General features: G+C 49.4%; 1 protein-coding gene across 1 annotated transcript; it reads left to right on the forward strand.

Moving 5' to 3' along the window:
* The first annotated feature begins 2,159 nt into the window (after window positions 1-2,159).
* Window positions 2,160-14,426, forward strand: Eif4a3 (eukaryotic translation initiation factor 4A3). The gene is made up of 12 exons (XM_008828862.2): window positions 2,160-2,410; window positions 4,497-4,569; window positions 5,589-5,655; window positions 7,151-7,213; window positions 8,267-8,399; window positions 8,613-8,693; window positions 9,102-9,243; window positions 9,571-9,709; window positions 10,583-10,698; window positions 13,261-13,368; window positions 13,446-13,573; window positions 13,649-14,426. The coding sequence occupies exons 1-12, from the start codon at window positions 2,242-2,244 to the stop codon at window positions 13,663-13,665; spliced, it is 1,236 nt and encodes a 411-aa protein (XP_008827084.1). The 5' UTR covers window positions 2,160-2,241; the 3' UTR covers window positions 13,666-14,426.
* The last annotated feature ends 1,542 nt before the right edge of the window (window positions 14,427-15,968 follow it).

Genomic DNA, 15,968 nt, shown 5'->3' on the forward strand with positions numbered 1-15,968 from the left:
TGCCCCTACCTGCTGACTAGATTACAGCTGCTTATTAGTGATAACACAGGGTGGGGGTCTTCTAATCCTTTGGGTACTGTATGAAATGTGAGCAGGCTGGCAAGGTGGCTCAGTGGGTAAGAACTTGCCATGCTTCACAACGTCAGTTCCTTCCTAGAAAGCACTTAAAGGTGAAGGAGAGAACTGACTCCAAAGTTGTTTTCTGACCTCCATACTGGCACTGTGGGATGGGCATGCCCACATACATATATCATGTACACACACACAATAATAAATAAAATGTGTGACCCAATAAAAATATAACTTTTTCTAGCATCACATTTAATAAAGTAAAAACAGATGAACATAAACAGCATTTTATTTAAACACAGTATACCTAAACTATTATTAGCCTCATTTCCACAGAATTCACATTCTTTTCTTAAGCTGTCATTGAAATTCACATGTATTTTACAGCATGGGTTGCAACATAGTCTCTAGAGCAAGGCTTGCAAAACAAGTGTGGGCACATGGAATAAACCCTTGTGGAGTGACTTGTGTTGGCATTTTAGTCTGAGGGAGGGCAGCTAAGTATTTAATATTTTAATTACTACTACATGCATTAGAAGCTCAGCTATCTGGTCTGGAAAAATTCTGGCAAGGAAGCAGGAGCTGCACTCTCAGAGAAGTGGGCAGTACGTTGTTCACCATGAACACAGTGTAACCCATAATTTCCCCAGAAACACACCATCTGGTTATAACTGCATTAACCTGCACAAAAGGAGAGCTCTCAAGAACTCCTAGAAAGAGGTCATGACCAACAGATGTTCTGGTCAGAAAGATTTTTAAGAGCCCGAGGTGGTGGATGACTACCAGGAAACTGTTTTTCAGACAGCGGGGCAATAGCAGGTAGGAATTCAAAGCAACTGCCCGAGACCTGCCCGAGCTCAAGCCAGACAAATCCCAGCATGGAGGGGGGAAGTGAGCTCCTGGCTCATGGAGCTATGGGCGTTGATAGCTACTGAAAGAGTCCATTTTCTTTAAGGGTGTTCATCCTCGCTCAAGGGCAGGTTCCTGACTCAAGAGTATTTGGGGGCTGGAGAGATGGCTCAGCGGTTAAGAACACTGGATGTTCTGCAGAAGACCCCGCTTTGAATCCCAGCACCCACATGGCAGCTAACAACTGTCCGTAACCCCAGTTTCAGGGGATCCAACAGCCTCTTCTGACCTCCGAAAGGCATTGCACGACACGGGTGCACTTACCTACATGCAGGCAATGCACGCATACACATAAAATAAAAATAAATAAAACTTAAAAAAATTACATTTATATAAAAAGAGTATTTGGGCAACACAAATTGGAACCAGATGAGAAAAACAAAACAAGTTGGGTAGGGAGGGAGGTGGGATCTGGGGAGCTGGGGGAGGCAGGAATATGACAGAAAATACATTCTATGAAACTCTCAAAACAATGTACTTTGTTTCCCTGGGCTAGGGGTGGATCTAGTCCTAGGGCTCCATCCTCAGACACGAAACAAAAAAGCCTGTCCTGGCCGGGTGTGGTGGCGCAGTCCGGAGGCAGGCGGATCTCTGTGAGTTCGGGGCCAGCCTGGTCTACATAGTGACCTCCAGGCCAGCTGGGGCTACACGGAGACCGTCTCAAAAAGACCAAAAGAAAAAAAAGAGTATGTCCTGCAGCAAGCCGGGTCAAGAATGGGGCTGGACCGGCCCTGAAGGACGCGGGAGTCTCAGCAGCCGCGTTCCGGGATGGCATCCTTGCTGTTTGCGGCCACGTCCTCCGCAGGACAGCATCCTTAGTATGCGTCAGACGCAGCACTCCGTGGATCCGAGGCGGCATCCGCGCGGGACTCCCAGGTTGCCAGGGCAACCCAGGCGGAACAGTGAAAAACCCGAGGACCAACGGTGGGCAGCGTTCTCGCTCGCTCGCTCGCTCGCTCTCGGTACTCCCCACGGCCCCAGCTCCCCGGCACAAATGGGGAGCGACAAGCCACGCCCACTGCGCACCGCCAGTACAGCGAGTGCGAGACCCGCCCCTCGCCGGATCCCGCAGAGCTCCAAGTGTCGCGAGAACACTAGCGCTTCTCCCGGCAGCCATCTTGCTTCCCCTTTCTTGAGTTAAGGAGCGTCCAACCCCTCCCTACGCTCCGCGCGGTGGCGTCACTTCCGCCCGGCCGAGAAGCCGCTGGTCCTGCTTCCGGTTCCCGCTGCGGCGCGCGCTCATAGCTCAGCGGAGTTGGGATCATGGCGGCCACGGCCACGATGGCGACCTCCGGCTCGGCGCGGAAGCGGCTGCTCAAAGAGGAGGACATGACCAAGGTGGAGTTCGAGACCAGCGAGGAGGTGGACGTGACCCCCACGTTCGACACCATGGGTCTGCGGGAGGACCTGCTGCGCGGCATCTACGCCTATGGTGAGGCGGGGACCGGGCCGGGCTGGGAGCGCGGGCCGCGCGGGGGTGTACGCGGGAGCCGGCGACGTGCGACCCCCCGCTCCGCGGCCCCAGGCCGACTTCCGGGGCTCAAAGTCCGCCAGGCCCCTCCAGGCACTCGTGCAGCGGATAAGGTGGTGCCCCTTGGTGCCCGGGGCATTGATGGGCATCTGTTGCAAACCTGCCAGGTTCGTGCCTTGATGGAGTTTAACCCTTACTTGGGATGCCGAAAATAGGAGTTTGCTTCAAGCAGTGGGAGTTGTGAAGGACAAGAAACTGGGCTATTGGAGGGGCAGTTAAAATAGAGCATTTAGGTCCCAGGAGAGGAGAGGGGACAGCTGGTCCTGGGACCTTGAAGCCCTCGGCTGGTGTGTGCCAGGAACAGAAAGGAGCCCCTGTCAGACTCCAGGGACCAGTTCAGAGAGGCTTGATAAAGAATTTGAAATCATTCCCCTGAACGGTTTAGTGGGAAGCCCTAGGACGGTTTTAAGCAAACGTCACAGGACCTTACTTACCCATAGAGAGTTTATTTTGGTGTCTGAATTTGGAGTGAGGTGAGGCAGAAGAGGAGACATGGAGCCCCAGGGAGAGGTGATGCTTCTGTTGCAGTGGGGGATGGTGGATCAAGGATCTGCTGACCCGAGGGTATTCCTGGCTGTTCTGAGTGACCCCAGGGGCCTGTGCTGCAGGCCTCTGTTTAGGTGGCAGTGTTTGAAGGGGACAAAATGGGAGCTCTGGCTTGACTGAGGTCTGTGAGCTCTCATGTTGGGATCTGGAGGCAGTTGTCTACATGGTAATCCTGGGGAAGCAATGGTTGGGTAGCAGTAACAGGCATCAGAGGTAGATGGTCTTTTGGGACTAGAATACCCTTTGTCTGACACTTCTCCAGTGAGGATAGTTTAGACAGAATGAGAAGTTGCCAAGGAATGGGAGTTGAAAAGAGAGCCCGCCCTGCAGCCAAGGCCCTATGCCTTCCTGGCACCCAGGGGCCTCTGTCCAGAATCATTCATTTCCCATCCACAAGCTTGTCTATCAGGAGTTTAAGCCAACTGTAGCCTTGTGTTGAGATCAGAAATTGTACTAGCTACATCTTAAAAGGCAAAAAAATGGTACCTTTTATATGTGTGAAGTTGTATTTGCCTACTTGGAAAATACTTCAACTATTGTTGTTTGGTGGTGGTGATGGAGATGCTTTTGGGCCAGAGAGCAGTGTGGGCTGTCCCCACAGCAGAGTGCTGAACCAACTGCTTACCCTTGGGGAAGGGCAGTGACTACAGTGCCTTTACACTTCTGTTTGTTTTGAGACAGAATCTCAGGTACAGGTGCTCAGACTGAAAGGATCAAGGTGGCCAGCCTTGAACTCCTGATCCTCTTGCCTGTACCTTCCAAATACTGGTGTTACAGGTGTATGCCAGCATACTCAGTAATAGTGCTAGTAGATTTACCCCTGTTCTTTTTTCTTTTTAATTTAAAAAGTGAGATGTGCAAAAAGAAAAAAAATAAACCACAGGCTTGTAATTCATCTGCTCTGGAAGCCGAGGCTGGATGATTCCAAGTTGAAGGCCTACCTGGGTGGCTTAGCCAGAACTTGTCTCCAGAACAAAAAAAAAATTTTGAAAAGCAGTATACCTCAGTGGGAACACTTAGCTTAGCATTTTGATTCAGCACCCAGGGAACACACCCCCACCTGCCCCCGCATAAAGAAAGTAATACAGTCAAAGCTTGCAGAAAAAAAAAATCACTCCCCTTCCACCCTACTCCTCAGGAGTGGCCACCACCATTTTAGTGCGTGCTTTTCCAGATCCAGAAGACACTTTCATTGTGAACAAAAGAGTTTCTGTATATTCTAAACTTGATGATAGTTTTACAGACTCCTTGTCTTCACAGGTGATAGCCCAGGCTAGTCAGTGTAAAGCTCTTCTCAGCCCCTGAGCTTTGAGTTAGCCTGGTGCCTGGGTTGACTGGGGTTGGCAGTAAGAAGCAAGCTACGTGCTCCCGTGGGGAGCCCATACTGCTTGGTTTTAGTGCTGTCACAGTGCTGAGAGCTAAGTCTTTGCTCTGTTTGCAGGTTTTGAAAAGCCATCAGCAATCCAGCAGCGAGCTATCAAGCAGATAATCAAAGGGAGAGATGTCATTGCACAGTAAGTTCGGGTGTGGAGAGCCAATTGGGGCCATCGGCAGGAGGAGCCCTGGGAAGCTGTGTCTTCTCAGTGTCGGCCCTTGGCACCAGCTCTCCCTTCAGTCCAGGCTTTTAGAGTTTTTATTCTCAGCTAGAAAATATTTCATTTTTTTAGCCAATTTGCTTAGCTATCAGGCATGTGGATTTGGCAGGGGATGGATGCTTGGGGTCAAGTCTACATCATTATATGCTTGTACATGCTTTGCAAGTGCCCTACCACCGATGTGCATTCTAAGCGCCCAGAATACAGATTTGTGTATATATAATACCTTTCTCTATAGCTTTATTTTTCCTCTTTCTTTTTTCTTCTTTTTACATTCTGTAGATGAATCCAGGATGTTCTCAACTACTGAGCCCTTATTGGTCTTATTTTTAAAAAGACTACCAAATTTGTAATTTTTTATTTTTGGCCTTTTTGAGACCGTCTTCCTGTAGCCCCAGCTGGTGTGCCTCTGCCTCCCAAGTGCTGGGATTAAAGGTGTGGGCCGCCCAGCAACAGATTTTTTTTTTTTTTTTCGGAAGATGTTATAGACTAGGTGTGGTGATGGGCAAAAAAGGTGGATCTCTGAGTTTGAGGCCAGTCAGATCTACATGGTGGTTTCCAGGCTAGACAGTGCTACATGGTGAGATCCTATCTCTAAAAAAAGGCTATGTTCCAGAATTTTAGAAGACAATTGTATTTACATAAAGGAGAGCTCCCTTTTCTGTACCTATAAGGTACCTGTTGAAATTAGAGATGCTGCAACTGTTGCTCCTGATGCAAAGGCCACATCACCACCCTTGCTGTGGAGGTTTAAAAGCTGTGGCTCTACTGGAGTCTTCACCCTTGCAGATGCTGGGATGTGGGGTGGGCTGTCTGCAAGGTGGAAGCTGCCCATGTGTACCTGCAGCCAGGCCTTTGGGACTCTGCTGTGGAGGGTCACCAGTGAGACAGTGGCAGGGGCCTTCCCTCTGAGCCTTCTCTTCTGCTTTCTCAAACAGGTCTCAGTCCGGCACAGGCAAGACAGCCACCTTCAGTATTTCAGTCCTCCAGTGTTTGGATATTCAGGTGACGGGCCATTCACAACAGATGTTCTTTAATATGAGGGAGAGAGGTTTCATAGAGAATTTATCAAGAGGGAGACAACTCCACTGTACTTCTGCTAATGCAGTTGGTAAAGAGAGGTTGGGTGTTTTTAGCTGGATGTGGTGGTGCATGCCTTTAATCCCAGCACCTGGGAGTCAGAGGCAGACCAGCTGGGGCTACAGGGAGACCCTGTCTCAAAAAGACCAAAAAAAAAAAAGAGTGCTTTTTAGGCAAGGTGTGGGCAGATTTAGTAGCAGTGCTACAAGGCAGAGGCGACAGGTTTCTGAGTGTGAGGCCAGCTGGTTTACATAGCTCCGGGCCAGCCAGGGCTACACGGTGAGACTTGTCTTAAAAAAAAACACAATTTTTAAATTTTCTCCTTCTTATGACTCAACATTTTTAAAAAATTTTGATTAATTTTGAGTGTTTGGCCTGCATGTGTGTAAGTATATCATATGCTTATAAAACCCACGGCGTCTGAAAGAGGGTGTCACATTCCCTGGAACTGAACTATGGACAGTTGTTCAAAGCCACCATGTAGGTGCTGAGAACCAAGCCTGGGTCCTTTCTAAGTATAGCCAATGTTCTTAACCACTGAGCCATCTCTCTAGCCCTGTGACTCAACATTTCTGAAGGACCTTAATTATTAAGTACACTAATATCTGAGCTTACCGGGACCATAAATTCCTTTGTTTAAACTGGGAGGATGTTTAAACTATAGGAGGTTCTGATGTGCACATAAAAATCCTGATTGTTACATCACATTATTGCTGGATTTGTTATTTAATGTTTGCTTAGCTGTTAGAAATGAGGAATGTAGTTTAATAGATGATCACATTATGTGAGATAAGCCAGACTTGGACAAATACAGTGTGTTGACTATGCAGAGTCTAGATTTTTTGTTTGTTTTTTTTTGAGGCAGGGTTTCTCCTGTAGCCCCATCTGTCCTGGAACTCATTATGTAGACGAGGCTGGCCTCAATCTTACAAAGTAGATTGTTTGCCTCTGTCTCTTGAGTACTGGGATTGCCACCATGCTCAGCCACAGTCTGAATTTTTAAAAACTTTTCTGTGGATGAGCGTTTTTCCTGTATGTATGAAAGTGCACCCATGCTGTGCAGTGCCTGTGGAGGGTGGAAGAGGGTGTCAGTTCCCCTGACTGGAGTTATAGATAATTGTTAGTCGCCATGTGGGTGCTGGGAACTGAACCCAGGTCTTCTGCAAGAGCAGCCAGTGCTCTTAAGCACTGAGCCATCTCTCCAGCCCTAGAATCTAGATTTGGGGGAGGTATGAAAGTAGAGAGAGGGTCCTTGGGGAGAAGGGGACTGGAGGGAGGGGGAGATGGGGAAATGACAGTGAGTTGCTGACACATGCACCTATGAGGATCTCAGGGAAAACCATTGTTTTGTATGATTATGTTAATCTTTCAAGAGTTAAGAATACTGAAGATGCTGTGTTTTTTTCCAATCATTCATCAGGTTCGAGAAACTCAAGCTTTGATCTTGGCTCCAACAAGAGAGTTAGCTGTGCAGATTCAAAAGGTGAGGCTGTTGTTAGCTGGGGAGTGGCTGGGCACGTGCCTGAGCGATGGAGGGCCTTCCCAGCACGTGGCTGAGCGATGGAGGGCCTTCCCAGCACGTGGCTGAGCGGTGGAGGGCCTTCCCAGCATGTGGCTGAGCGGTGGAGGGCCTTTCCAGCACGTGGCTGAGGGATGTGCAAGGCCCTGAGTTCAGTGCCCCACAGTGCAAGGAAAAGAAAACGTAGAGACACTGTGTCTGCAATTACCAGTTTTACGTTTTAGTTGTAGTAAGCTGTTTCATGTAATGTTTTCCTAGGGGCCAGCAGGGTTGAACCCAGAGTCCTGTGCTTGCCAGGCAGCTGGTTTCTACATTTTGCCTATATCATTGTATGTCATACAAATTTCTAGTTAGCAGCGAGTTGCTATTACTGTAGCGTCTATGTTTTCGATGTTCTTTTATAATCTGGGAGTATAGCTCAGTGGTAGTGTGCCTGTCTGGTATGCACAGGGCCTTGGGTTCAATCCTCAGTAGTGCAAAAAGAAGAAAGAAAAAAATAATCTTTGACAAACAAAAATTTATTTATTAAATGATTTTTGTATTATTACTATTTTTTTTTTGGTCTTTTGAGACAGGGTCTCCTTGTAGCCCCAGCTGTCCTGGAACTCAACTGTGTAGACCAGGCTGGCCTTGAACTCACAGAGAATCCTGCTTCTGCCTCCTGTGTGCTGGGATTAAAGGCGTGCCTTTAATCCCAGCACTCAAGGCAGAGGCAGTTAATTCTCTGAGTTTGAGGCCAGCCTTGTCTACATAGCAAGTTCCAGGCCAACTGGGGCTATCTCAAAAACCAAAAAAAAGTGTTAATGTCTGGGAGGATTATGAATTTTAACTTTGTTCTGTACTTTAATAACAGAAACCCTCAGTTCATTTTGGCGGAGGAAAGAGGAGGGCCTGTGGTCTACGGATGGAGGAGTAATGGGTGGTTTCACGTTGGAATCGAAATGGCCTTCGCTTGTGGGCGGTTTAGATGTGCCTGACCTTGTAGCACTCTGGCTATCACCCTGTGTTTTGCTTCAGGGCCTGCTCGCTCTGGGGGACTACATGAACGTGCAGTGCCACGCCTGCATTGGGGGCACCAACGTGGGTGAGGACATCCGGAAGCTAGACTATGGGCAGCATGTTGTGGCGGGCACACCTGGGCGTGTCTTTGGTGAGCACTTCTGCCATTGAGAAGCCATGGGTAGGATTTGTGAGGTGTGCATGGGGTACTCAGACTTAGTGCCATGAGCTTTCTGTGGGTCTCTGCACCCGGACTCCTGGTAGCACATGTAGGGACAGGCTGCGAGGGGCACAGGGATCAGTAGGAATGGCCACTAGCTCTTTCCTTGAGCCTTGTTGATTCTTTGACAATGTAATTATATAGATATGATTCGCCGCAGAAGTTTAAGGACACGGGCTATCAAGATGCTGGTTTTGGATGAGGCTGATGAAATGTTGAACAAAGGTAAGAATAAAAAGAATTCTCTACTGATGTAGTTTGTTTTCACAGTGGAACTGAATCTGCCTACTGAGTGCTCTGGGTGTGAATAGTGCTGTGTGGAGACGGTTGTGCCTTGCGTAGTTGTGAACATGAAACTCCTATTTGATGTTTTCATAGTAAAGGTCTGTGACACTAATCACAGCTGGGGTGACGGTGTTTTCTGCCTGTGGGCTCCAGCACTGCACACTACCAGGTTGTTGGCACAGACCACTGAGCGTGGGGCTTACATGCAGTGTGGAGATGTGTGCTTGGTGTGGGAGAGGGTGGAGGAGTGGCATTGAGCATGTGGCTCTCCCGAGACCTCTGGAGCCACTGTCAGTGAGCTCTCCCTGTGATGCCCTTAAAGCCTCGGCTGCTCTTATTCTGTCCCAGGTTTCAAGGAGCAGATCTACGATGTGTACAGGTATCTGCCGCCAGCTACACAGGTGGTTCTCATCAGTGCCACGTTGCCTCATGAGATCCTAGAGATGACCAACAAGTTCATGACGGACCCCATCCGCATCTTGGTGAAGCGGTAGGAGTGAATGCCTTCATTTCCTTTGTGAAAACTAGCTTTGAAGTCCCCACCCCTCACCAAATTGAAAGCAGAACTAGAAATGCCTAGTTGGTATTTGTGTGTATATTCTGTGGATTTATATTCAGGGTTGCAAAAATTATGAAACATTCAGGGAGGTCCAGGATGTCGCCCTGCTGGTAGAAGTGACAGGGTAGGGTGATGTGGCTGACAGAATGGGGGTTTGGGGTCTCTTGGCATGGCTTGTTCCTCTCCCCAGAACCTGGCCTGTGGCTAACCCCCAAGTCCTGGTCAGAGGCCTGATGCGAACACTTGTCTGTCTGCTAGTGATGAATTGACTCTGGAAGGCATCAAACAGTTTTTTGTAGCGGTGGAAAGAGAGGAGTGGAAGTTCGATACCCTGTGTGACCTCTACGACACACTGACCATCACCCAGGCGGTCATCTTCTGCAACACCAAGAGGAAGGTGTGTCACCTTGTCCTGGAGGCCCTTGCGGAGCTCCAGGCTGTGCCTCCTTGAGACCGCACCTGAGGTTCTTCCTAAGGGCAGGAGGATGTGACTCAGCCTCTAGTTCCTCTATGAATGCAGCTAGTAGACCGCGTTTAGGGAGTGGCTGGCTGTACCCCAGGTGGGAGTGAATACCACTGGGGAAACTGAGGCAGGAGGACTGCTGGGGCCCAGGAAACATGGGGACCCGTGTTTTAAAAAGGAAGCATAATGGGGCTGGAGAGAGGGCTCAGTGGTTAAGAGCATTGGCTGTTCTTGCAGAGGACCTGGGTTCAATTCCCAGCACTCACATGGCAGCTAGCAACCGCCTGTAACTCTAGTTCCGGGAATCTGATGCCCTCTTCTGACCTCTGGGCACTTACATACATAATCCCAGCACTTGGGAGGCAGAGGCAGATGGATCTGTGATTGAAGCTAGCCTGGTCTACACAGCAAGTTCCAGGCCAGCTGGGGCTACAGGGAGACCCTGTCTCAAAAAGAACAAAAACAAGAATAGGTACTGATGCTGGTCCCATTTGTACTGATTTTTCTGTCTTGGTACAAGCTGGGGCCTGGGCCCAGTGGGTGGGGTGGGGTGGGAGCCCCCAGGTAGTGCTGACCAGTGAACCGAGTTAAGAACCCTTGACAGCCTTCCCACAGAAAGACAAGGAGGGAGGCTGCTTCCACAGTGACGGGAATTCAAGTTTAAAATGAGAATAGATGGGCGTTCCCTCCAAGGAAGTGGCACCCCAGCTGTTGGTCCCTGCATGTGGGTGAACAGCTGTGTGTTCATAGCATGGTTTCTACCTCTCTGGGTTGATGAGCACACAGATCTGCTGATCTGACTCGTAGGTTGACTGGCTGACGGAGAAAATGAGAGAAGCCAATTTCACTGTGTCCTCCATGCATGGAGACATGCCCCAGAAAGAGCGTGAGTCCATCATGAAGGAGTTCCGGTCCGGGGCCAGGTAGGTGGCAGCTTTGGCTCCCATGCCCGTCATGTTGGTGATGGTGATGGAGGTGCCATCCTCCATGGGGGCCTCAGTGTAGTTTCCCCATCCAGATGCCGGGAGGTAGAACAGTTCTTTGGCCTGAGACTCCGGGAGAGCAGCCACCTGCTCAGAGGGGTGCCTGCCTGCTGTGGGGCCAGGTTGAGAGGGCCGCTGCCCTGCTGTGGGGAGGTGGGGGAGACTAGGTTGAATGGGGAGCTGGCGGTCACCACTTGATTGGTTGTACTTAGAAGTGTGTTACTTTGGTTACAAGTGAGAGCTTTTTGTTTAGCTTCTGGTAATCAGTATTAGATCAGTCACAGGGTGGTCAGAGAACAGGCCTTGTGTGCATTTCTTTGATGTTGAGTCAGGATTGCTTTATGACCTCCTTGGGTCATTTTTGCAGAGTTGTGTGTCTATGTGAAGGGATATGCACATGCCATGGAACTTATGTGTGGAGATGGGGCAATTTCTGGGAGTCTTCTCTCTCCCCTTCCACCCAGTGGGGTCCCAGGAATTGGACTCAGGTTGTCAGATTTGCTGGCAAGCACCATCCTACCTGCTCACAACCTCTGGATCCTTGCTGCATCTCCCTACACTGTGAATGTAGAGCCTCTCCGAAACTTTAGTAGACACACACATACACACACACACACACACACACACACACACACACACACACACGCACACACGCACAAACATGTAGTTGGGTTTTGTTTTTGTTGGGACTTAAGATCATCATTGTCTTTTTGTTTTGTGTTTTGAAGCAGGCTGCTGGCATTGAACTTGTAATCCAGTGACCTTAGCCTCGACCTAGTTAGGGAGTTACAGATGTGAGCCACCATGCCTGACTAGTCATTGTCTGAAGTAGGCCATTTATCCCATTGTGTGCTGGTCTAAACTGACCACTGTGTTACTTAGTGGTTTCCCTGGAGTCAACACTGTCCCTTCCCACATCTGTCACAAGTCACCACTGTCACTGTCTCTCCAGGCAACACAAAGCCCAAGGTTGTTGGCATGTATGTTAACTGTACATGTGTGTGTATAAGTGTATTTGTGCGTGTTGAAGTGCTGGAAATCAGCATGCATCTTAATCCCCACTAGGCTTCTTCCTTTGTATGACAGTTTCTTTAGATTTAGGTGTGTTTTCTCTTTCCTCATCTCTGAATTTCCTTCTGAGACATGTTCATACTGGTTGGGTCACCTTGTGAGAATTCTATTATAACCTGAAAGTGTTTCCCTCACCTTGAAGTATCCTTGGAGGTCTTGAAGGACAGAGGTGCTAGAGATGGAACTCCTGGTGGTCCTCCCTGCTTCCAGGGAGGTGATCCAGCAGCCCTTGTCCGTTCAGGGCCATTGGTGGCCAGTCCACATCTGTTCTGCTGATTTTTCTTTGTTTAGTTTTGTGTTTTTTTGGAGACAGGATCTCACTGTGTAGCCCTGGCGGGCCGGAAACTTGATATGTAGTCTAGGCTGGCCTTGAACTAAGAGCTCTGCCTGCCTCTGCTTCCCCAGTGCCTGGCCTTGGTTTTTCAGTTTTCAGCCATTATTACTTTTACTGTATCAGATGTGGATTTCATTCTGTCCCCTCTTGGCATCTGCAGGCATCTGGGGTCTATGGCCCGTCTGCCTCAGGCCCGGCTCTAGCCTCTTCCTCCTGGTTTCAGTGTGATGCCTTCCCTGGGTCCTGAGCTTCCATTGCAGTTCTCCTGTCCCACAGTTCCCAGTGCCCCTAGGCCAGCATTGTCCAGTGGAAACAGAAACCCAGCTGCACATAGAATTTAAGACTTTCTAGTAAGCATGCTAAAATAGGTAAAAGACACAGGTGAAGTTTAATAGGAAAGCTATGTCAGTATTGCGTTGGTCAGCATGAAATCAGTAATAAGAATATGAGCTTGTAGTTGGGGTGTGGTGGGTTAATCCCAGCACCTGGAAGACAGAGACAGGCAGATCTCTGTGGGTTCGAGGCTAGCCTGATCTACATAGTGAGTTCCAGGACAGCTGGGACTACAGGGAGACCCTGTCTCAAAAAGGAAAAAAAAAACAAAAATAAGAATATGAGCTTGTTCCTGCTTTTTTCTGTGTTACGTCTTTTAAGGCCACTGTGTTTCCCACCTGTACTGTGTGTCCATTAGCACCAGGCACCTGTCCAGTGGGCATGTGTGTCTGTGGCCCCAGGTGGGCAGCACCACTCAGGCAGATCTGATGCTGTGGTGTGGGTTGGCTTTCAGACCTAAAAATCCTCTGTCCAGAAGGTTCCTACTCGTAACTGTATTTTTTGCTAAGGAGAAAGCTAAGTGTTTTTCCTGATAGGGCCGATTTTAAACAAGTTAATGTTCTAAAGTTTAAATGATACTGGGATTTTGTTGTTTGGGGGTTTTTTTGGGTGGGGGAGTGTTTTCCCTATCAGCCTACATGATTAAGTACACAGGCTTTGTGGTGGCATTCGGGTGATGCGGTTGCGGGGGCTTGTGTCCAGGTTCCTCACAGCTGTAGCAGAGGCAGCTCTGGTCTCACCTTTCTGGCCCTTTCTTTCTGCAGCCGAGTGCTCATTTCTACAGATGTCTGGGCCCGGGGGCTGGACGTCCCTCAGGTATCCCTCATCATCAACTACGATCTACCCAACAACAGAGAGCTGTACATCCACAGGTGCGTGCCTCCTGCCTTTGTGGGGACTGCCCTCTAGTGTCTGTCTGTGTTTACTAATGAACATGTTTATTCTGAAGAATCGGGAGATCGGGTCGCTACGGCCGGAAGGGGGTAGCCATCAATTTTGTGAAGAATGACGACATCCGAATCCTCAGAGACATCGAGCAGTACTACTCCACCCAGATCGACGAGATGCCCATGAACGGTGAGTGGGGGTGGGCTCGGGGGAGGCAGGGCTGCCCGCCTGGTGGTACTTAGCAGTTCCCTTCTTTTCTTTCAGTGGCCGACTTGATCTGAAGATGGTGCTGGCACACTGCGGCATTGAACAAGAACACTTGTTTGTGCTCCTTTTGGAAACTAGTAGGATATTTAATGGGGTTTATATGAACTCTCTTCTCATACCCACCAGGGAGACCCCTGGGGGCTTTGCCACCTTTTCTTACCCACATGTAAATAATGGATTGCTTGAAGTCTTTTTCATTAAACATTGGAATTTTCCCATAACCGTGAGTGTAGATTTTTTGCGGGGCCAGCAGCTTCCTGGTCTGGTCACCATGGACAGACCGAGAGTTTCTCTCCTGGCTCCATAGCGTCCACAAATCTAACCTGAGGTGTTGAAGCACAGGGACCAGAGAATCCACACAGCACAGCAGAAGGAAAAACACAGCGACTTCAGGTTGCAAAGGTATCTTTAAAGTGACAGGCAAAGAACTGTAAAGTGGACCTGGCATGAGTGAACATCTGACTCTTCAAATGACATGAAGGCCGAGAAGCAAAGCACACAGTGGAGGAGGAGTTTGTGAAGTGCGTGTGACAAGGGTCATGGGGTGTCTGAAGTGTGACCACCCACTGAGGTACTTCTTGGTACTTGGGTGCTTCTTAAATTGTAGCTGAGTCCCTGCCAACAGCCCATGCGGGCAGGGACACCCTGCAGCCCCCAGCAAGGAAAGCAGCCCCCGACACCCTAACCAGGTTGGAGCTTTGGATCTGTTGGACTGCAGCAGAATTAGTTTGTGTGACTTGAAGCTGTAATTGCAATAAAAGGTGTTAACAGCAAAGGATTTGAACAGATGCTTTGCCAAAGATGAGTGGACGACAGGTGAGCCCGGGACAGGTGATTGGATTAGGCATTAGGCAGTGTGAGGACCACGTACAGTTACTCCATCCACTCTAGAATGGCTAAAGTCAGACTGTTGCAAGTGCTGCCTGGGATGTGAGGATGATCCGGCTGCCATGTCTCACCCCGTTGATTACCAGCGTGGATTCACCTGATCTGATTATCAAGGCAGGTGTCCCCTTCCTCCCTCAGTGCTCCAGATGTGTCCTTCCCAGAGCTGCGTACTCAGTGGAAGGGGATGCTCCCCAGTAGAGGAAAGGGTGTAGGAGAGAGGGTGCCCTCCTTGCTCAAACCTCCACACAAGCTTCCCAATGCTGCAGTGATGGGAAGCGCTACAGCTCTCGTACGTTTGGGTCATGGGCAGAATGTTATGTGTATACATGTATTGCCTGCATGTATAGCCATGTCATGCAATGCTGGGCACATGTTCTTAAGAGTGCATAATTTTTGGTGGTGGGAGGTTGGGGGAGTTGTAGTTCAATGCTAGAGTGCTTCTTGCCCAGTGTGTAATGACCCTGAGTTCCATACCCAGCACCACGAGGAGAAAATGTATAAAGCTGTGGTGGCCTCTGCAAGACTGGGCTCTGGCTGAGTTCCTTGGTAGCACTTGCCGTCAAACATCTGTGTGTGGAAAACTTCATCGCCTCCATCTTTATGATTTTATTAGGGTTGACACACGAGGCTTCGTCTCGATTCTGATGTTAAATGTTTGCAAGGACATACAGGCAATGAGACGGGACTTGTGTAGCTGCTGTGTGCCTGGGCAGAGCCTGCAGGGCAGGTACCCAGTATGCTGGGAAGAACCCAGATGTTGAGCCCCATGTTGTGGGTCTACTTACAGTTCCCACACTCCGCGCCTATGCCTTGATCTTCCTGCACACACTGCTTAGTTTTTTGAAAAAAACGTGTATATGTGAGTGCAGGTGCCCATGGAGGCCAGAGGCCTTGGACCCCCTGGACTTGGGGATACACATGGTTGAGTCACTTAGCATGGGTGTTGGGAATTGAACTCGGGTCTCTGCAGGAGCAGCACATAAGTGCTGAGTCATCGTTTCAGCTCACGCATACCACTGTTCACAAGCCCTGGGGACAGTGGCAGGTGACTGTCAGAGACTGGTCTTGTCTACTGGCACTGGGCTGTTTTATCACTTGTCCTGTGTGGACAGTCTGCTCCTGTCCCGGGCCTGTGGCTTTCTGTAGGCTCCTTAGTAGCTGCTGGGCTCTAGTCAGGGTCAGGAAGGATAGGAGGAAGGTCACCAGGCCCCATGGTGACTGCTAGAGGGCTTCTCAGTAGGAACCATCATGGATTATCGACGCCATTGATTTATACCAAGGAAGGCAACAGATTAGCTGAGACGGGTAGAGGGGAGTGTGTCATCAGCACCCTGAATCCTGGGAGTGGGTGGGGTGTCTAGCATACCAAGGACCTGTCCATCCTCATGCCAGACCCTTGGCTGATTCAGCCAATGAGAGGCTAGGACTG

This window comes from Nannospalax galili, unplaced genomic scaffold, assembly GCF_000622305.1.
Source record: "Nannospalax galili isolate Female #2095 unplaced genomic scaffold, S.galili_v1.0 scaffold1250, whole genome shotgun sequence".
Classification (NCBI taxonomy): domain Eukaryota; kingdom Metazoa; phylum Chordata; class Mammalia; order Rodentia; family Spalacidae; genus Nannospalax; species Nannospalax galili.